The sequence below is a fragment of the Furipterus horrens genome, unplaced genomic scaffold, assembly GCF_987537825.1.
Source record: "Furipterus horrens unplaced genomic scaffold, mFurHor1.1.pri manual_scaffold_2, whole genome shotgun sequence".
Classification (NCBI taxonomy): domain Eukaryota; kingdom Metazoa; phylum Chordata; class Mammalia; order Chiroptera; family Furipteridae; genus Furipterus; species Furipterus horrens.
Genome location: NW_028327172.1, coordinates 81383209 through 81406417, shown reverse-complemented (window position 1 = coordinate 81406417; position 23209 = coordinate 81383209). Strand labels below are relative to the sequence as shown.

At 36.7% G+C, this 23209-nt stretch overlaps 1 protein-coding gene across 1 annotated transcript in view; it reads right to left on the bottom strand.

Moving 5' to 3' along the window:
- SIK2 (salt inducible kinase 2) overlaps positions 1 to 23209 on the bottom strand; it is a 129035-nt gene that overhangs the window by 99820 nt on the left and 6006 nt on the right. Inside the window, exons 2-3 of the mRNA XM_090265912.1 lie at positions 14751 to 14867; positions 12197 to 12260 (exon numbers count right to left, since the gene is read on the bottom strand). Coding sequence (XP_090122038.1) covers positions 12197 to 12260; positions 14751 to 14867 — 181 coding nt within the window. The remainder of the gene's footprint in view (positions 1 to 12196; positions 12261 to 14750; positions 14868 to 23209) is intronic.

Sequence of the window (23209 nt, the reverse complement as noted above, 5' to 3'; positions counted from 1 at the left end):
CCTAGCTGCAGTTGCAACAGCCAGACATGGGAGAAACTCACTGCTCACAGCACAGAACGTCAGCTTTGAACCATAATAGAGGCAGGCTGCCAATAATCAGCAGGAGATAGCTGAAATTAAAATAGAAGTTAACAGAAAACTGGACTGCTTTTTAAAACATATCTAAACAATTAAGACCTATTATGCTTATACTTCCAGACATACGAAGCTGAAAAACGTATTTGGTCATCTCTGACAAACCCATTTCATTCATTAAATATTCACAAAATTTGTTTCCTGAGATTCACAGACATCAACTTTTTAAACCTAGAAAGTTGACTATTTTCTCTTCTTGCAGTGGCCAAGTCATTCATTTCTTTTAAATCCCAAGCACTAGTCATAGTATCAAGTACACATTACTTAATAAACTCACACAAACCCCTCATTTTTAGAAGACACTGAGGTTCAGAAACATGTGGCTAGCTCCAGACGTTTACAATAGAAGTTAGAACTAGGACTAGCACACGGACGTTACTCTAGACTTTTCTTTTAATGTCTGACTCAATTCAAACAAAGGTGTGGGAGAGAGCAACAACAAAATTTTGAATCATTAATCATGCCGGCTCTTTCATGTAGTTACTAGTTTCCTTAAAAGTTAACCAGAAAGATTTATAAATAACACAATTAGACTCGATCTCTTCAAAGGTAACTATTTTACATGCAGCTAATAAAAATTCAAAAGATCCTATATTTTATATCCAAGGACAGTCTAGTTTAATCTGCATGAATTCAACATTTGTATACCCCTTCTGAAGCACACACGATTTAATCTTTCTGCACTGACATCTGCAATCCTCAGACATGTGAAAGCAACATTTGCCTATACATCTGCACAGTAGATTCGTCGTCGTCGTCGGCAGCCGTCCGTCTCGAGAGACGATGGTGTAGCTTCTTAAGAGTCTATCTGCACCGCCGAGAATGGCTATGCAGTCCGACTCGGGAGTGACACGGTATCTGTCTCCTCCCGTGTTGAATCGACATCTTGCGATGACGCTGAAGCTACAGAGCCTGGGCAGGGTAATATGGAGGGTCTGCTGTTGCCCATGCAGCAGACCCCCCCTCTCTTCGCAGCTGAAGGATCCAAGGGAAAGACGGAGTCAATACAGCTTGGCTTCAGGTGCGCCGCAGGAGTTGCCGGTGTTGACTACAACGTCAAACCGCCTTAGGGACTCCGGCTCCGGATTTTCTGTCAGGGTTTACTCCCTTAGCCTTTCCCCTGAAGAGGTATGCCGCAAGGCAGCGGAGGTTTTTTGGAGTCAGAGTTTTCCTTCTCTGATGTGCCCTGACTGGAAGATCGAACCAGCGACACTTAGCTCGCAGGCCGACGCTCAATCCACTGAGCTAAACCAGCCAGGGCAAGTAGTAGATTATGCTCAGTTAATACAGTTCATACAAGATGTGATGGGGATGTGATTGGAAAGGTATATAGGGGCTGCATCATTATACCAATTCTATACTGAAGGCAGTGGGGAACCACAGAAATATTTAAAGTGCAAAACTGACAAGGATCAGATCTCCATTTTAAAAATTATCATTTTTATCCTTACCTGGGGACATTTTTTTCATTGCTTTTTAGGGAAAGAGGAAGGGAGAGAGAAACACTGATGTAAGAGAAGCATTGACAGATGCCTCCTGTACACACCTGGACAGGGGATTGAACCCACAACCCAGGTATGTCCCCTAACTGGAAATCAAACCCACAACCTTTTGGTTACAGGATGAGGCTCCAACCAACCGAGTCACACCAGCCAGGGCAGATCTGCATTTTAAATATCATTTTGACAGCAACACGAAACATGGTGTAGAAAAGGGACAAAACTGCCAGCAAAGAGACCATATGTTGCTTGTTGAAGTAATTCAAGTGAGAAGTGACAAAGGTCCAAACTAAAGGAATGATGGGACAAACTGGAGAAGTGAGTCCAGATTTAAGCAGTGCTACAATTGGGACCCTGGTAAATAATTTAAAGACCCAAAGAACTAAAACATAAGTTAGAGTCATAGTTGTGTTATAAAGTGAGTAAAACCTTCAAAGTTTAAGCTCATAATAAAAGGAAAATAAACACATTTTCTAACAGTACCTTTATGCTGTTAAGATAATAACCAAAGACTACAAAATTTAAACTTTAGATTCTCTGAGTAACCAAGTGTCTAAAGGTATTTTGGCTAAAACAAGGCCCCCTTTTAATCACCACAGTCAGCTCCTAATATGTTACCACTGAAAGGGAAACACAGGAAATGAATCAATAAACCTCAGGCACATGCTTGGCCTGGAAAGACACAGCATATCAAGGAGCAGAAATCTGAAAACAAAGGCCCTGGGTAATTTAATTAACAGGTCAGAAGCGGCTGACTGCCAGTTTAATTGTTTGTATAGTGCCCAAATTGTCTGATGAGGTGACTACCCCAAGATTTTTGCACCATTTACTGCCTATGACCCCACGGACAAATATGAGAACTAATTCTAAGGAATGCGGGACTCTTGAATAACTTTCATTAATTACACCTATAATTCCAAAGGAAAATTTTAGAGTAAGAACCCTATATAGGGAGGGCCAAAGTGAGTTTACAGATGTTCATATGGAAAATAATACAATAACTAATGGATAATAATACAAGATAAAAGTATGTTTCACATACTCACAATTGTAAACCTACTTTTGCCCACTCCTGTATTTATAAATAACGTAAGGCTCTTTTTAGCAAATTCATTTGCCATTACATGTTCCATGCTGCCAGATCAGCGAAATAATACCCTTCAGAGATGAGTACCAACCACTGTATAAGAACTGGAGAACAGAAATTATTTAGATTAAATGTATATGCTCTTGTCCCGGCCTAGTGGCTCAGTTGGTTGGAGCATCATCCCATACACCAAAGGGTTGTGGGTTCGATTCCTGGTAAAGGCACATACCTAGGTTGCCGGTTTAATCCCCTGGTCAGAGTGTATAGGGGAGGCAACCAATTGATGTTTTTCTTTCACATAGATGTTTCTTTCTCCCCTCCTCTCTCTTTAAAAATCAATAAACATATCCTTGGAAAAGGATTAAAAATTAAAAAATAAATGTATATGTCCTTATTTACCATTATACTACGGAGGTGTGGAGGTGAAAGAAAAAATGTAAGTGTATGGTGATAAACAGCAGTATGTACTCAAAAACTGCTCAGTATACTCTAGTAAGACAATTTTCTTCCTTGATTTAGTTAGCATTTCCTCATTTGTGTTTATCTCTGGAAGTGTAAACCAACAGAAAAGTCCTTTCAAAAACTGAACAAAGGAGTACCTCATTAGTTAATCTGGCTGTGTTCTCCTCTTGGCTTCACAAAGTAAATAAGACTATTACATCATTCATTCAACAGGTGTTTATAAAAACCTGTGTATTATGCTAAGTCCTCAGCAGAAGCTTAAAATTTAGTAGAGATAAAAAGATACACATGAAGACTTTAAATAACAATAAAAGGTAGTATGTAGATAAATTCTAAAATGAGTTATGTAGAAAGGGAACTATAATGCCCTTATAAGAGGATTATATTACCCCCTTGAAAAAGACTATTGAAAAGATGGAACTTCAGGGAGGCCTCTTAAAAAGGGAAGATTTGAATATGTAGAGAGCAAAGGGCTTTCTAGGTCTCCAGATAAACAGGACCACAGATCTGGAATCAAAAATTTACAGGTTCTATTTTGAAAACAAATAGTATGGAGATCAGCCTAGTTACTGGTTTTTGTGATCATTAGATTAGATTTGGTCATTAGATTTGGAAAGTCCCCTGGCCAGTTTCCAAAGTACTGAAAACAGGGGTTCAAGTGCTTCCTGTGTCCATTACCCATCATAGTGGACAAAACTATTACATGTTTTGCCTATAGTTTTAATGATAATATTAAATTAATGATATATATCAAGATTTAATTCCATTAACTGACATGTTAAAGGGATATAGGGAGAGCAGAGAATCCTTCAGGCATGAGAAATAGTAGTGTACAGAGTCACTAAGACAGAAGCAGCTTGTTAAATTCAGAGAACTTTAAGGAGGCATATAACCAGTTAGTATAGTAGAGTCATTAAAAGCTCAGCCTTTGAAGTCATACTAAGGCTTAAGCCTTGGTTACACCACTTACTGCCTTACTTGCTCTGTGACTTGGGCAAATTGTTTAACTTCTCTGTGCCTCACTTTCCTCTGTTGTAAATAGAGACATTAATAGTTTCTATCTTGTAAGGATTTTGAGAGGACAAAATAACATAGTATGTGTACAGGAGTTAACATAATGCCCATCATATGGTAAGTGTTCAAGAAATGATAATCTTTATTGTTATTATAATTAAGGCCAGGGTGTGTAGAGTGTAATCGTCCTTGTTAACCTTGTTAAGAATCCTGGACTTCTATTACAAAACAGATTTTTGTTTTTTAAAATATGGCTTATTTAGTACTTCTTATAAGAAACTCCAAAGGAAAAATTTACTACCAAGAAAAGTTTTGCTTTCTCTGAGGGATATATGCCTTTCTTTCTCTTAGATAAAATTCTGCAAATGACTACATATTCTTTTACTGTTACAGCCATAAAGCTGAGAGCCATATCTGAAGCTCTTGGACCCTATTTGCCTGCACATTTGTGTTCCCTTCCCCCACCTATCATGACTGTTTTCTACTGTCCTATGTATTTCCTGAATCACTTCTGTATTCTTATTTATATTTTAGAATTGTTTTTGTATTATTCTCCTTTAAAGGTACTTCAGCCATTTACGGAATGAGGTGCAACCTACCGTATTTTTCACTCCATTAGATGCACTTCCCCCCCCCAAACGTGGGGGGAAATGTCTGTGCGTCTTATGAAGCAAATATTGTGTCACAGACCGTGATGTGTATTACTTGACCTGGGGTTCCCAGAAAACTAGACGAGTACTTGAATCCTAAAGTCTCTCCTCATTTGTTAATGACAGTGTTGATGGTTCTTAATACCGCTGTTGACAGCTGTTCACTTTACATGGTTGAAATATTATTCTGTTATATTTTATTAAATATTTTAGTACACCATTTGGTTCAGAACATTTTTTTTCTTGTTTTCCTCCTCTAAACCTAGGTGTGTCTTATGGTCAGGTGAGTCTTTTAGAGTGCAAAAAATACGGTATTACCAAACAAAAATGAAGGGCATGAATACTACAGCTTCATGATGCAGTCCCAGCACGTTGCCAAAATCACTTTTTTGGTGTAAACCTAGTCAGATGGAGCAAGAAAACCAAATGGCACAGGAAATCTCTCTCTATACAAAGAAACAGCAGTTGAGGAGAGTGGAAAGCCCTGAGGCTCTTCCTGAACTAGCAGGGCAGTCAGGGCAACCAGTGCCAGCATTAGAAGAGAACTTGAAAGTGTCAAGCTGCTGGGAAGTTAACGTACAGGGTCAAGGTTAGAGTTTTTACTTTAGGTATGTGAATTTTTTTTTCCCCAAAAGTACTTCACCTTCATTGCTCCGCTGTTTGATTTTTTCAGCTCATGAAACCAATTCCTTTGTTGCTTCACGTATCTCCCTCCTAAATTTGGATCTCACCATCAGCCATTTCAGATCTCATCTCTTTGGCCACAGCAACTCCTAGGTGCATTTGTCCTTCTACCATTCCAATCCCCAATCTGGGTCATTCCAGTTGTCGACTTTTTCTCCTCCTGGGTTGGAAAGCACTACTGACTGTGAGTCTATCATGAACTTCATCATGCTAATTATCAATGCTTTTATTTATCCCTTGACTAACATATGAGCACCACTAGCTGCTCTAAACTTTTCTCCAGGCTACAGTGTCTAATGTACTGCTCTTTCCCTGATGTTTCATCTGCTACATTACAGAATGAATTCAATCTATTCTATAGGCACATACCCATCTTCCTTCTATTTAACTCCAAAGAGTCACTTAGTTTTAAAGATACTACTGCATTTTCTTGGTATTCTTCTCTGGCTCCTTTGTTGGTTCCTACTCTTTCCCCAAACTTTTAATGTTTGAGTGCCTCAGGGATCAGACATTTTCCCTAATCATACTAACTACTTAGGTGGTGTACATCTGTCAAAAACTCCTGATTCTACTTTCAAAACATCGTAAGTCCGACCACTTAGCACTAGATGCAGTACTACTACCATGGTGTAAGCCATCACCATCTCTCACTTGGTTTTCCTGTTTCCATCCTTGCCGACTACAATCTATTCTCAGTACAGAAGCCAGAAGGATGCTTTTAAAATGTTAATTGGATGCAATCTCTTTTTTGCTCAAATACCTCTAACGGTTCCCTAATTTTATTGAAGGTAAGAGCCAAAGTCCTTCCAATGGCCTACAAAACCCCCAAATCTGCTCCACTCTTGCTTCCCATTTACCTTCCTGACTTCATCTCCTACTATTTTTCCTCCTTGCTCATTCCTGCTCTTCCCTCTTGCTCACTTCTCTCTCGCCATACTGACCTCCCTGATATTCCTTGAACAGAAACACACTGTTGTCTCAGGACCTTTCATTTACTCTTCCCTCTCCCTGGATCACCCTCTTTCCCCAATATCTATAATGACTGAGCTTTCTCATATTTGCTCAAATATCAGTGAGGCCTTCCCGACCACTCTATTAAATATTATCATCAACTTCCCCACTCCTCATGCCCCTTTCCTCACTTTATTACCATGGCACTTATTGCCATCTATTATACTATATAACTTTCTTACTTATTGTCTCTCTTGCCATAGTAGCATGCAAAGTTCATGAGAACAGTGATTTTTGTCTGTTTTCTCTGTTATGGTATTCTTACTGCAGAGAATAGTGTATGACACACAGTTGGTTTTCAATAAAGATTTCCTGAAAGACTGATTGACTGAATGAATAAATAAATGTAAAAAAGGAAAAAAAGAGAAAGAACAAAAAGAAAAAAGAAAAAGAAATTTTCCCAAAGCAATGTAACAATTAATATGGTGCAGCCAGCATTATAAACAATTACTATGGTATAGCCAGATCTGCTTGGCTTCAAAGCCCATACCATTCTATTATAACATCAGTTAAGAAGCTTCCGGTTGAAAGAAATATCTTAAGAATTTAAATAAGCTCAATAAGCAGTATCATAAAAAAAAAAAAAGAGAAAGAAAAAAGTAAGTATAAAAAGCAAGCCAACAGTCTTTCCTGAAATACAATGAGAAAATAATTGAATGATTTTCCAGGGCTTCCAGCTAAGATGGAGGCATAGGTAGACACGCTTTGCCTCCTTACACAACCATAAGGATTACAATTACCTCAAACAACAACAACAACAAAAAGCCACAACCAGAACTGCCAGAAAGTCAAACTGTATAGAAGTCTGACAGCCAAAGATTTAAAGAAGAAATATTCATCCAGACAGGTAGGAGGGGCAGAGACAGGGAGCTGGGGCAGAGATAGTGTGGTGTGGTGGAGATGAGGCAGCAGTGGCTGTAGCAAGGCAATGGCTGCAGCCGGCTGGCAGAAGGAGCAGTTCCGCATTTTATAAAAGCCAGGAGGGGAACTGGGGGAGCAATCCCAGCCCCAGGCTAGACCATGCAGCTCATGGTTCCAGAGCTGGGAAAATAAAGTCTCATAGCTTTTGACTGTGAAACGGTGGGGGTTAGGGCAGTGGAATAAACTGCCCGTCTCTCAGGAGAGTTCGTTTAGAGGGCCCCCATGGTCCTAGAAACCTCCCACTCTGGAAACCTTCACCAGGGCAACAGCTAGAGGGGCGCCAGTCACATACGGGAAACAGGTAAAGTGACTGGAAAAGGGGTGAGTGCCAAGCAAGAGGCACTGCTCCCTCTCTGAGCGCTCACCTACATACAGTACCAAATAGCAGTGAAATGGGTTGCCCCGCACTGATGAATACCTAAGGCTCTGCTCCTTACAACGTAATAGGTGCGACAGCTCTACCTAAGACACAGAGGCCAAAACAGGAGACTGTCAAGTTGAGGAGACAAAGAAGTATGACCCCAAAGAGGGAGCAGATCAAGGTTCTAGAGGAAGAACTAAGCAAAAAAGAGATAGCCAACCTATCAAATGCAGAGTTCAGAACACTGGTGATAACAATACTCAGAGAAATGATTGAGTGTACGGCAAATGTGTAAGGAAAGATATGAAGGCTACACTAAGTGAAATAAAGAAAATTCCACAGGATACCAACAATGAGGGGAAGGAAGCCAAGGTTCAAATCAATGAATTGGAACATAAAGAAGTAAATAGTAAACCGGTACAGAATGAAGAAATAAGAATGCAAAAAAACAAGGAGAGAATAAGAAGATTAGAGGACATCTCCAAACGTGCCAACATCTGAATCATAGGGATGGCAAAAGGAAAAGAAGAGCAAGAAATTGAAAACTTATTAGAAAAAACAATGAAAGAAAACTTCACTAATTTTGTGAAGGAAATAGACACACAAGTCCAGAAGTACAGAGAGTCCAAAACAAGGTAGACCCAAAGAACACATAAAGACACATCATAATTAAAAAGCCAAAGAGAGACTTCCGGCCAAGATGGAGGCGTAGACAGACACACTGCATCTCCCTCCACAACTAAGAAGGGATACAATGATCTCAAAACTAGAGACAACCAGAAGTTCCAGAAAATCGAGCTGCACCGAAGTCCAACAAACAAAGATATAAATAAGAAATACTCATCCAGACAAGTAGGAGGGGCGGAGCTGGGGCGGAGAGGACACAGTAAGGTGGCAGCAGCAGTGGCGGCAGCGGCTGGCTGGTGGAAAGCGCAGTCACATGTTTTAAAAAGTAGGGAGGGACACCTGGAGAGCACTCCCAGCACCAGACCAGATCACATAGCTCTGGTTCCAGTCCTGGAAAAATTAAAGCCTCATTACTTCTGACTGTGCAAACCAGTGTGGGTTGGAGCAGAGGAAGAAACTGCTGGTCTCTCAGCAAAGTCCGCTTGCTTAAAGGGCCCCCATGGTCCCAGAACATCTGCAGACCCGCACACTCTGGGAACAACAGCCAGGGCAACAGCTAGAGAAGCGCCAGTCCCACACAGAAGTGGGAGAAGTGCCTGGAAAAGGAGTGCTGAGCAGGCGGCATTGTTCCTTCTCAGACCCCTCCCCTACATACAGCACCACAACATGGTGAAACGGGTAGCCCTGTATTGATGAATCACTAAGGCTCTGCCCCTTACAAGGTAACAGGAGCGACAGCTCTACCTGGGATGCGGAGGCAAACAAACACAGGAGCCTGTCAGAATGAGGAGACAGAGAAGTATGGCCCAAAAGGGGAAACGGATCAAGGTTCCAGTGGGAGAACTAAGCAATGAGGAGATAGACAACCTCACAGATGAGGAGATGAACAAGCTAACAGATGCAGAATTCAAAACACTGGTGATAAAGATGCTCACAGGCTTGACAGATACGCTTCAGTATGGCAAACGCATAAGATAAGAAGTGAAGGCTATGCTAAGTGAAATGAAGGAAAATCCACATAAAACCAATGGTGAAGGGAAGGGAACCAGGGTTCAAATCAATGATTTGGAACATAAGGAAGAAAAAAACAGTCAACCAGTGCAGAATGAGGAAGTAAGAATTGAAAAAAATAAGGAAAACTTCCCAAATTTTGCTAAGGAGATGGACATACAGGTCTGGGAAGCACAGAGGGTCCCAGGCGAGCTGGACCCAGAGGGGACCACAACAGGACGCATCATGATTGAGATGCCAAAGGTGAAAGATAAAGAGAGAGTCCTGGGGGCAGCAAGAGAGAGGTGGAGAGTTGCCTACAAGGGGGTGCCTATAGGACTATCAGCTGATTTCCCAGAGGACACTTTACAGGCAGGAAGAGACTGGCAAGCAGTATTCAATGTGATGAAAGGCAACCTGCAACAAGGATTACGCTATCTAGCAAAGCTAACATTTAGAATGAAAGGGCAGATAAAGTGCTTCCCAGACAAGGTAAAGCTAAAGGAGTTCATCATCACCAAGCCATTATATGAAACCTCAAAGGGACTTACTTAAGAAAAAGAAGATTAAAACTATGAACACTAAAATGACAACAAACTCACAGCTATCAACAACTGAATCTAAAAAATAAAAACAAAATCCAACAAAGCATACCAGAATAGGAACAGAATCATAGGTATGGGGATCATCTGGAGGGTTATCAGCTAGAAGTGGGGCAGGGGAGAAGTGGGGATATGGTGCAAGGATTAAGAAGCATAATCGGTTAGCACAAAATAGAGAGGGGAAGTTAAGAATAATATAGGAAAGGGTGAAGCCAAAGAGCCTATATGCACAACCCATGGACATGAACTAAGGGGGATGGGATTGCTGGAGGGAAGGAGGGTACTGGGCAGAGGGGAGCAAAGGGAAAAATAAATTGGAGCTACTGTAACAACATAATTAATAAAATAACCTTAAAGAAAAAAAGAATCATGAAGAAAACCACACAAATGGTCATCATAATCAAATTGTTGAAATATGTGATAAACAGAAAATTTTAAAAGTAGCCAGAGAAAAAAGGCACATTACATACAGAGGAATAAAGAAAAAGATGCCAGCAGATATCTTGTCATAAATAATGCAAATGAGAAGACAGTGGAGCAACATCTTTTAAGTACTGAAGAAAAAGTCAACCTACAAATATATACCCAATATACATATCTTTCAAAAATAGAGAAAACAAGATTATTTTAGACACATGAAAGCTGAACGATTTCATCACCAACAGACCTGTACTCAAGAAAATGGTAATAAATAAATAAAAGAGAAAAAACAAAAGAAAACAAAGAAACAAAAAAGAAAATGGTGAAGAAAATTCTTCAAGCAAAAGAAAAATAACACCAGATGAAAAGAATGAATCTACACAAAGGAATATAGGGATGTGACAATGATAACTCCATTGCTGAATAGGTAAGATTTTAAAAAATATTGAAATCTCTTTAAAACATAATTGACTTATGGTACCAAGTAACAGCATGGTACTTTATAAAACAGGTGTAAGAAAAAGTAGGACAAGAACATAAAAACCAGAAAGAGAAAACAGAAGTATATTATTACAAGATTCTTACACTATATGTGAAGTGCTGAATATTACTTGAAGGTAGACTATAAATTAAGACCTGTATATGGATGTTCATTGCAATTCATGTGTAATAGCCAAAAACTGAAACCAACCCAAATGTTTATCAACACATGAATGGACAAGCAAATTGAGGTATATTAATAAAATAGGATCTACCAATAATAGAAAGAAATGACATGTTGATACATACAACACAATGGATGAATCTTTAAATAATTATGCTGAGCGAAAGAAACCAGACATAAGAGCACATATTGTATGACTACATTTATATAAAACTCTAGAAGACACAAACTAACCTACAGAGTTCGAAAATAGATCAATGATTGCCTGGAGGTGAGGTGGGACAAAACAGGTTACAAAGAGCACACAGAAGCTTTTGAGAGTGATGGATATCTTGATTGTGGTGATGATTTCTTTCACATATGTAAAACTTGTACACCTTAAAATAAGTGCAATTTATAAAGCTGTTAAAAAAACAATTCTGGGCTTAGATTTCGGTTAAAAACCAAAAATATTTAGACTACCTACAGTCTTCTAGGTCCATAGAGTCAAAATAAAACAGATTAAAGCTAGAACTAATAAAATATTTATAATTTTTCAGGGTAAGAATGGATCACAGAAACCAACTACTCAAATAATTTCTTACTAGAGGTAAAAGAACTGAGTCACAGAAAAGTACAGTGACTTGGCCAAGGTCTTACAGCTAGAGTTAAGGGATTACAAAACTGTTTAAGATCCACAATGGCAGGGATTGTGTTATTTAGGTCACCACCGTATCCTTTATACCTAGTACAATGCTTGGGACATAGTAAGAGCTCAATAAATATTTGTTAAAAAGGAGGGTAAATAGGAAGATAAAAGGAAAGAACATCTTCCTTGCAATATGAATGAAAGTTTCTCCCTATCTTCTATTCTCCAATCTCTTATTAAGCAGTACCTTTAATATCATAAATGTAAGAGAATAAATTACATTCCATATTTTTAGCTTATTGGATATTTTACTACATTTGAATGCTTACAAATTTCTAATTCATGTTACCAACTCTTAAAAAGGGAGAAGAATAGAAAATACTCCATTTGTGACGATGAGCAGCATTTTCAAATTTAAAAAGATTAAGGACAACTACTCACCAAAAATTTCTCCATTTTTGGCATATTCTGTCACAAGATACAACATGTTTTTGGTCTCCATTACCTATTGATAAATAATTCCATATTAGTCTGACAGGAAAGAATTACAATTTACCATAACATTCTATAGAGTTACTTATTTTAAAACTACTAATAGAAGTGTCAAAGTTATGAACAATTCAGAAGCTGGTCAGGTATACAAGATACAATATCGTGATGTTAACACTTTTGGTGAAAATTCTAGATCCTTGATCTTCCAAGTGTGTCCATGGACCGGCACCAGCAGCACCGCCTAGGTGTCTGTAAGAAATGTAGGATCTTAGCCTCCACCTCAGACCTACTGACACTGAATTCACATTTTAACAAAATCCCCAGGTGATTATTATGAACATTCAAATTTGAAAAATACTAATAAATACAGGTAATGGAGTTCTGAAGATCAGCTTTTACGCAGCTCCTCAGTGACTTTTCTAGCCCAGTGTTATACGGTAGGCTCTGATCAAGAAAAGGGTAATAAAATACAGCTCAGTTTATCTGGCCTGTAGCCTACCTAATCTGGCACAATGTGGCAGTCTCCTGCTATAGTTTAATATTGTAACAAGGTATTATTATTTTAAAACATTGTTCAAAATCTTCTTCATGAACTCCAAAGCTATATACACTTTTATTTACATTAGATTTCCTAAGTTCAGAAAGGAAGTCTGTCACTGTCATAAACTTGATTTTTCAAACTATACAGAAACGAAAGGAAATGAATTTATAGATTCAAAAGGATTGAATTTGATTGCTTCTCTGTAACACTACTGTTTTATATAATGGCACATGCTAATAGCATAAAATTGAACTCCTATCTACTGAAGGCTGAAATAAATTGGCTCTTATATGTAGGTATAGAACTATTTCCTACCAGACCAGGAAACTAAGAGCTACCTACAATCTGGGTCTAAACAAGTCAAATAGTAAATCAATTTAACTGATTATTTAGTTCAAATAAACATAGAATTATCATGTGAAGCCAGGAAGTTTTAAACTCAGTTTGCCTCATGTTTTATCAGAGACTTCTAAGAATGTGATTATTTTCTTTTAAGTATCCTCGTTAGCAATTTAAAAAAAGATAAAAGGATAAAGGGAAAAATACTCTGGTATCAATTTGACGTGAGGTCCTCTATAGTTTCAAAATTTTAGAGATTGTTTTGAGTGGCACACCACAGTCTCCCATTTTTAGCTAATGGTAATGTTAATGGTCCCCACACCTTTTTAATCGCAAATTTCTACCAATAAAAAGTTGTTTAGCCAAATACAGATATGTATGTACATATGTATGTATATATACATAAAATATATATATATATATTTACAAATATATACATAAAAAGACACAGATTACATACTTGGGCCACTGTATAAATGTATTATGTACATTAAAAATGGGCAAAAAAGAGAAAGGACTCACGGGCGGGCATGGACAATAATGTGGTTACTGCAGGGTGGGGAGGGTATAAGGGGACTAAATGGTAATGGAAAAAACACAATAAAAAATGCACACAAGAAGATAAATCTAAAAAATAAACATAATTAGAAGTTCTAATATTTTCTTAAATCCCAATGGACACTTACACTAACCCATTTCAGTATACACAGTGGTATGCTAGTACCAGGTCTCTGAGAGGGAAAAAATAGGCCCTGATTTATAAATCAACTTTTGGGATATTTATACTCCTACAATCACTGATTTTGAGCTATTAACATGATGTTAATCAGCTTGCAAAATTTCTGAAAATTAATAATCAGCTCTCATCAGCCAGCACAGGCTAAGCCCAGCACACCACCAGGTGCACACATCATACTTGGGAGATCAAAAGCATAGGCTAGCATACTCTAACATTTTAGTTTAAAACTATTTTCCAATATAAAAGATTCTACACATTATTGAATAAAAATATTACAAGCATTTGGTATTCTATTACCATTCCTAAACATGAATTACTTTTTAAAATGAGAAAATCTTCCTTTTAAAAAACATGGCTTACACAAAAAATGGGTGCAGTTTCATTTTACAAAAATTATATCTTAATCAAGCTGCTTTTTAAAAAATGGCTCATTTACTTTATCTGATAAGACAACCCAAACAAAACATAAGATTTGGCTCTAGGTATTACAAAGTATGTCACTAAGTAATATACCATTTTGGCCTTTGTATTTCTTAAAACAATAATAGTACATTTTTTAAATAAGCAAAACTCCCATATCCTCATTAATAGTACCACCACCCAAACCCTGCAGGTTTAAGCACAGTATCACAAATATACAACTATCAGCTTTTTAAATAAATAACTTTCAGTTTGAGAGACAACTTAAAATTAAGCTACTAGTAGTTTTTACTTTCCTAACCTTTTATTTAAATATAGAAAGATGGATGTATTCAGCTTAATAAAAGCATGACATTATCCCTTTTCTATACATCGAAAAAACCTACCATAAAAGAGAAAAATGATGATGCAAAATAAAAGAACAGAATGTGAGAAGCATGGAGAGTTGTAAGGCTAAGTCATACCTGATAAAGTTTGATTATGTGAGGATGGTCTAACATTTTCATTATTTGTACTTCTCGGTAGATTTTCTCAAGGTTCACTGCATCCAGCTGAGATTTATCTATAATTTTTATTGCCACCTGCAACCCACACACAAATAAGTATAATTAGTATACAATGGTTAACATTTTCTAGTTAAAATCTTTTTAATAAATGACATAAGACTGCCTGTAGGTTTCTATGACAATGACAGCTAGTTTAAATTCAATGCTCATTTGTTCATTCAACAAATATTTCTTAAACATCTAACATGTGTTAAGACACTGTGTTAGATTTCGTTTGGGAGTGTCTTCAGTGTGCTATGAAGAATAACCCTGCAAAGTTACATTAATAAAACACATCTCTCTTTCAATACATATGCAATGTATTTTTATTCCATTCATATATTAAAGTAAAACCTCAGCAGTTTCAACTAGTTATCATCCCATTGCAAAGTACCTATAAATAAATGAGCAGCCAAGCAGAAGACAGTTTCTATTGTAGTAACACAAAAATTTTCCAGAAAAGAAGTGATAGGTTTCAAAGAACACAGATCTACCTTTTTGGTAAAAATCTAAATCTAAAGTGTCAACATCCATCTACATGAAAAGATACCAATTGGATTAAATTTTGTTTTCAAAATCAAAGTGCAAAAGCTCAAACGTTAGTAATTACTAAATTTTAACTTCCTTAAAGGACTCTGATTTTTGAAGAAGTGGCCTCTGCCTGTCCTAACTAGATTGGAACCCAACGCACACCAAGGTTAATAAATTCAAGGAACTGCATTTGAAGGTGAAATACTAGGTAATTAATAATCAACAATCATGTACTTTTTTTCATGCAACCAAATAAAACCTAATTTTTTTTAATTAGCAGATATTTGGTTGGGAAATAAGCCATCTGATTTAAAAATTTTTAAAAAATAATTAGCACCCAAGTTTAATTATAGTCTCTAAAATGTTCATATTCTATGTATGTATTCTGAACATAAGTCAGTCTTATTTCAGGGTAATTTTTAATATCAATTATTGTACATGCTGAAATAGTTCATGATTCTTAAAAGGTATCCAAGAAAATTCCCTCAAACTCTTGTTTATATTGGGGTGGCCAAAAAGTCCATTTAGTTTTTCCATAAAAGACACGTTTTTCATTTTCATTAATAACTTCATTGATTTGGATATAATGAGCATGTGAGCTATCGCCTCTGTGGTATAATTTTGACTGTTCTCAATCAATGTCTCGATTTGATCGCTATCAACTTCAACTGGTTTACCCAACTGTGGAGCATCATCCAGCGAGAAATCCACACAAAACTTCGCAAACCACGTTTGACACGTTCAATCAGTCACAGGACCTTCTCCATACATTGCACAAATATTTTTTTGCATTTCAGTTGCATTTTTACCATTTTTGAAATAATAAAGCATAATATGCTGAAAATGTTGCATATTTTCTTCCATCTTCAATATTAAAATGGCTACACAAAGTCACCGATTTTGTTGTTTTATTAATGCACGCTGATATGACAGCTGTCAAAATACAATCTAACAAAATTGTTTTGAATGGCATTAAAGACAACTAAGTGCTACTAGAGCCATCTTATGGCCAACCCAATACAATTAGTTTCTAATTCTTTCTTTATGGCTACTCAGTCCTTTGCTGTTATCTCTGCTGTGAGGTTTACTTCTTACCTTTCTCTATTTCTAATTTGCTGTCACAGCTTGTTTCCCGATGTAATTAATTGCAACCTACAGAAGAACTGAAGTTCCCAAAGAAATCAGATTACTAAATTTAGTGGATAAAATTAAAATTTTCCCTAAGAAAGGGGTAGCTTCTTTGCTAGGCAGTAAAGTGCACAGGTTTTATGGTGGCTATTTTGATTGTTTGTTAGTATTTTGCTTCTGTAATCAAAATATTCTAGGAAGTAAAAGTGCTAAACTTGGCTAGAAATAAGCAGTCATTATCATTTGAGCACAATATTATCACTTATTTTGGGGTAAAAGTGGGCAGATAAAAAAAAGAAGTATATAGTTGAATCTCCTCAATATTCCTTAGGAAGGTAACATGGGCATATTTTGAATAAAATATATTGCCTTACAATTTCTGGAGTGTGTCTGGACACCAGTAACCCCTCCCCCTGGCAAAAGCTTTAAAAACAAAATGGGTCACAACCATCTAATACAGTGGTTCTCAACCTTCCTAATGCTGCGACCCTTTAATATAGTTCCTCATGTTGTGGTGACCCCCAACTATAAAATTATTTTCGTTGCTACTTCATAACTGTAATTTTGCTACTGTTATTATCATAATGTAAATATCTGATATGCAGGATGGATAATTAAAGCATAGTGATTAATCACAAAAACAATATGTAATTATACATGTGTTTTCCATTGGTCTTAGGTGACCCCTGTGAAAGGGTCATTCGACCCCCAAAGAGGTCGTGACCCACAGGTTGAGAACTGCTGATCTAATAGAAAAAGAATTGTAATGAAAAGAATTATGGTTTTTAAAGTTGCAGCATGATTACTGTCATTAAGAAAATTTTTATTATGTATAATATAGAGTATCATTTTTAACGTTAAAGAAAAAATCTCAATATTAAATATCAATTAAAGCAAGGTATTACCAAGAGACAGTTCCTCTTTTATATGCTTTTAGAACCCTGGCCTCAAACAATAAAAAAACAAAAATACATAAATTATCTAATTGAACTTTAACAAGTTGTAAATCTCATTCAACTATTCTCAGCCAAAAAAAATCTCAAATGACAAAACCTAATTCTCTTTTGTTATCATGTTACCCCTTGTTTGTATGGCTGCTATAAGATTAGGAAAAGGTAAAGCACTAAAGAAAAAATAGAACATGTGTTAGCAATGCTCCTTGCTTATAAAGGTATGCCCTGCATAACACGGTACCTCTATAACACAGTTTCATTCTAACACGGTTAGAGAATTGGGGAAATCCCCCATATAACACAGTTTCACCCTAACATGACATGACTATAGAAGAATTGCTGGTAGAAGAAACTGATGAAGCAATTTTGATGGAAATGACATCTGGTATGTGCCAAGATAACTTAGGGGACAATAGCACTGATGAAAACAAAGAAGTTAAACGGTTTACTTTAAAAAGCGTAAAGAAAGGCCTAGACTTAGCTGAACAGTTAGTCATATTTCTTAAATGAGGATCCTTGCACTGAAAGGAGCAAAGTTTAAGAGAGAACTTCAAAAGTGCTCAGCACCATATAACGAAATTTATAAAGATCTCTCAGCTAAAAGCAAGCAATCTAAAGTAACAGGTTTTTTGCAGAGTAGAGCATAGAAATCAAGATAATGCTGAAGAAAGTTCAGAGGATGAGGACATCTTGTCAAAAAGAAAATGCGAGGACTTCCAGCCAAGATGGAGAGCTAGACAGACACGCTGGGTCTCCATCCACAACTAAGAAAGAATACAACTACCGCAAAACTAGAGACAACCAGAAGCTCCAGAAAATCGAGCTGCATGGAAGTCCAACAAACAAAGAAGAAATACTCATCCAGACAGGTAGGAGAAGCGGAGAGGATGCAGTGTGGTGGCAGCAGCGGCAGGCTGGCAGAAAGTGCAGTCAAACATTTAAAAAAGCTGAGAGGGACACTAGGGAGCACTCCCAGCACCAGACCAGATTGTACAGCTCATGGTTCCAGTGCTGAGGAAAATCAAGCCTCATTGCTTCTGACTGTGCAAACCACTGGGGGTTGGGGCGGAGGCAGAAACTGCCAGTCTCTCAGCAGAGTCTGCCTGTTTCAAGGGCCCCCACAGTCCTAGAACATCTGCAGACCCATCCACTCTGGGAATAACAGCCAGGGCAGCAGCTAGAGGGGCACCAGTCCCATACGGAAGTGGGAGAAGTGCTTGGAAAAGGGGCGAGTGCTGGGCAGGCAGCATTGTTCCTTCTCAGACACCTCTCCCGCATACAGCGCCACAATGTGGTGAACCAGGTCACCCTGTACTGATGAATACCTAAGGCTCTGCCCCTTACAACGTAACAGGAGTGACAGCTCTACCTAAGACACAGAGGCAAACACACACAGGAGCCTGTCAAGATGAGGAGACAGAGAAGTATGGCCCAAAAGAGGGAACGGATCAAGGTTCAAGTGGGAGAACTGAGTGACGAGGAGATAATCAACCTAATAAACAAGGAGAGAGCCACCCAAACAGATGGAAAGTTCAAAATACTGGGGATAAAGATTCTCACAGACTTGACAGATATGTTTATGTATGGTAAATGCATAAGGGAAGAAGTGAAGGCTATGCTAAATGAAATGAAGGAAAATCTACACAAAACCAATGGTGAAGAGAAGGAAACCAGGGTTTGGAATATAAGGAAGAAATAAACATTCAATCAGAACAAAAAGAAGAAACAAAAACGCAAAAAAATGAAGAGAGGCTTAGGAACCTCTGGGCACCAATATCCAAATTTCAGAGGTGCCTGAAGGAGATGAAAAGCAAGAAACTGAAAACTTATTTGAAAAAAATATTGCAAGAAAACTTCCCTAATTTGGCAAAGGAAACATACATACAAGTCCAGGAAGCATATCAAGTCACAAACAAGTTGGACCCAAAGAGGAACACACCAAGACACATCATAATTAAGATGGCAAAGGTTAAAGATAAAGAGAGAATCTTAAAAGCAGCAAGAGAAGAGTTACCTACAAAGGAGTTTCCGTAAGACTATGAGCTGATTTCTTAAAAGAAACTTTGCAGGCAAGAAGGGACTGGAAAGAAGTATTCAAAATGATGAAAAGCAAGAACCTACAACCAAGATTATTCTATCTAGTAAGGCTATCATTTGGAATGGAAGGGCAGATAAAGTGCTTCCCAGACAAGGTCAAGCTAAAGGAGTTCATCACCACCAAGCCATTATTATATGAAATGTTAAAGGGACACATTTAAGAAAAAGATGATCAAAACTACGAACATTAAAATGACAACAAACTCACTACTATCAACTGAATCTAAAAAACAAAACAGAAACAAACTAAGCAAACAACCAGAACAGGAACAGAATCATAGGTATGGAGATCATCTGGTGGAATATCAGCTGAGAGGGAGAAGGGTGAGAATGGGAAGGAAAAGGTTCAGGGATTAAGAAGTACAAATGGTAGGTACAAAATAGACAGGGGGATGTTAAAAATAGTACAGTTAAGGGAGAAGCCAAAAAACTTACATGCACAACCATGGACATGAACTAAGGGGAGTACTGTTGGAGAGAAGGTGGGTACCAGGAGGAGGGGAGCAAAAAGGGAAAAATTGGGACAACTGTTAACAGGATCATCAATAAAATATACTTTAAAAATTTCTAAATAATGGGACTCTTTACCAAGTACTTCTCAGACATATAATGATGATGATGATGATGACCTTCCAAACTGCACATCACTATTTAACAAAATACTTCAGCATATTTTAACAAACTTTATCTCACTTATTTCTCAACTTTGCATAGTAAATGGAAAAAGCAGTATACCCACGAACTGATGAAACTGAGTTACAAAGATACTACATAATTTATAAAGGTCCAAAAGCTTAAGTGAATTAATGGGAAAAAACTGCAGGCCTTCTAACTACATGTTCAATTTTTTCACTATATAAAGTGCCAATTATTCACACATTTACTGAGTACCTGTTATTTGTCCAGAATTAGGCCCAGGATACAAAAATGAGATTTAATTCTTACCCTCAAGGAACTTAATAGCTCTGTGAGAACAAACAGAACATATTTTGGGAAACAAATTTCATTAACAAAGTTCTGCATTTCGGGGTTTCCTCAATGATGTACAAAAGCTCCAACTTAGAAAAGAATGGTACTCCAATAGCTCATTTTGAAGTTAATTGTGAAATTAAAATTTCTGGGAACTTACTCTCTGCATCTCTCCTTAGTTCCAAACATAGTACCTAAGACAAAATCTGCATGGTAGTAAAAAAGGCAAGCAAGGGACTCTGTAAACTGAAGGATTTGCTTTTTGTTGTTGTTCATCTAAATTACTCAACTCTCTAATTCCCAATTATGGATGCATTATCTTCAGTGAATTTATTTGAGATAAAAAATTAATATTACTTCTGTGGGAGTTCAAAAAGAAAGTTTCCTATACAACTTTGGAGGGCATATTGGATAAGCTAGAATGATTACTATCAAACTAAATCCCATGTAAAGTAGCAACACTGAATACTGTAACCTCAGAAATAGGAAAATGTGAATCAAAACCAAAATACCTAATATGTCAATTATATCTCAAAAGATACCATTTTCACTTACAGTATTTACAAAAATTAAGACAAATAAACATCCTTGTGAGCTCAGGTTCAACAAGGTGGCCACTTTTATGTGTTGCTATTAGGAATATAAAACAGGTTTTCATTTTTCTAGAAGGCAATTTGAAAATATCAAGAACCTTAAAAATCACATATCTCATTTATCCTAAGGTTTCTACTTCTAAGAATTATTTATATTTGAAAACAAAACACCTGAAACGGCGATATTTTTATGTAAATGTATTCGAGAGTATTATAACATTAAAAAAATAGAAAACAGTAATTGGGAAATAATTACATGAATTATGGTAAGTTTATGACTTAATACAGGTATTAAAATGGTTTCTTTTATTAATATGAAAAAATGCTTTGGCTAAATATTAAATTAAAAATAGGACATCAGTACATTCTAGATATAATGAAATGTTATCAGTGGATGTAAAAAATCATGGATTATATATTTTTGCATTATATTTTTCTGTGCATTTTTTCTTCAATGAGCATGAACACTTTTCTAAAGAGAAAAAAGGAAAAGAAAATGGAGTTATTAATTTATCAAATACGCTAACTTCTCCATCTATCAGATATTAGTCATTTTCATTTTATTTTCTAAATTCTCTATAAAATGGCTATAAGATTTAAATATTAGTTAAGATTATATACTAGAAATGTTTCCAATAATGTTAAGTAAAAAACAATACATATAAAAGTAACAACTATGTAAAATACAAATTTGCACAGAAGACCAGAGATTAAATTTAAGAGCAGAAATCAAACAGTGTTAAGGTGGTGCGTAAAAAGAATATTTTCATTTTTCAAAATGTTGTAGAAAGAAAATTTCACCTCTCATTAAAGAAATATTAATCTTACAGAAACCACACATACAAAAGTGGCTTTGAGGAATTTTATAAGAAAGTTACACAGTAGAGCCATTCTTCTTAGTAGCAAATCAGAAGGGATTAACATATTTGCTGTCTCAGGTAATACCTGGTTCAGTATTATTTACTACTAATTCTACACTGTCCTTCTGAAGTAATTAACCAAGCAGATTTATCCTTACCATACAATTAGATTTTTCAAGTAAAAAAATAAATACACTTTTAAAGTTTATATGTCAAATTACATGCGGAATCAGAACATAATTTGATTGAAAAGTGAATGTGATTGAGCAGTCTAGGATGAAAGGGTTTCTGAAAGCAGTAAAAGTCCATAGTAAAACTGACATGGAGTTCTCTAATTACCTACCCTTTAAGAATAAATAAATCATACTTTTTTTCCAATTTAAAATTTGGCTTTTAAAATATAAGAATATATATAATTAAAAGAATCCTCATTAAGATTTAATGTCATTATTACAGTACTGGGTAAGTGGAACCAATTGGAGTAAAGGTAAATGTTACCATATTTTTATATGCATAAAAATTGAACTGAGAATTTTTAAAAGTATATAAGAATATAAATAATCTCCTCTCTTAAAAATTATTTAGATAAATCTAAAAAAAGACAAGTCAATTAAAAAATGGGTCAGTCCTGGCCAGATGGCTCAATTGGCTGGAGCATTGTCCCATACACCACAGGTTGCAGGTTGATCCCTGGTCAGGGCACAGGCCTACATTGTGGGTTTCATCCCTAGGTCAGGATGTGTATGGGAGGCAACCAATCGATGTTCCTCTCTCATGTGATGTCTCTCTCTCTCTCTCCCCCTTCCTCTCTCTCTAAAAAAATCAATAAATATACCCTTGGGTGAGGATTAAAAAAACAAGGGCCAAAGAAAAAGCAATTTATAAAAGAAATGCAATTATCACATGAAACTGTGTAGTCAAAGTAATCAAAGAAATGCAAATTAGAATAAGATATATTATATTCTTCCATTAAACTGGAAAACATTTAAAAATCGTATTACTAAAAAATATGTATTCTTCCTGGTGAAAATCAATAAGTATTTTTTTTCTGAGGATAATCTGGCATCTCATGCCATAAGATATGGATGTAGGGACATACATACTTTGATTGACTGATTAGTTGTAAGGGAAGGGGAAAGAGATGAAGAGAAACATTGATGTGCCAGAGAAAACACTGATCAGCTGCCTCTTGCACGTCCCCAGATGGGGACCTGGCGCGCAACTCAGGCATGTGCCCTAAGTGGGAA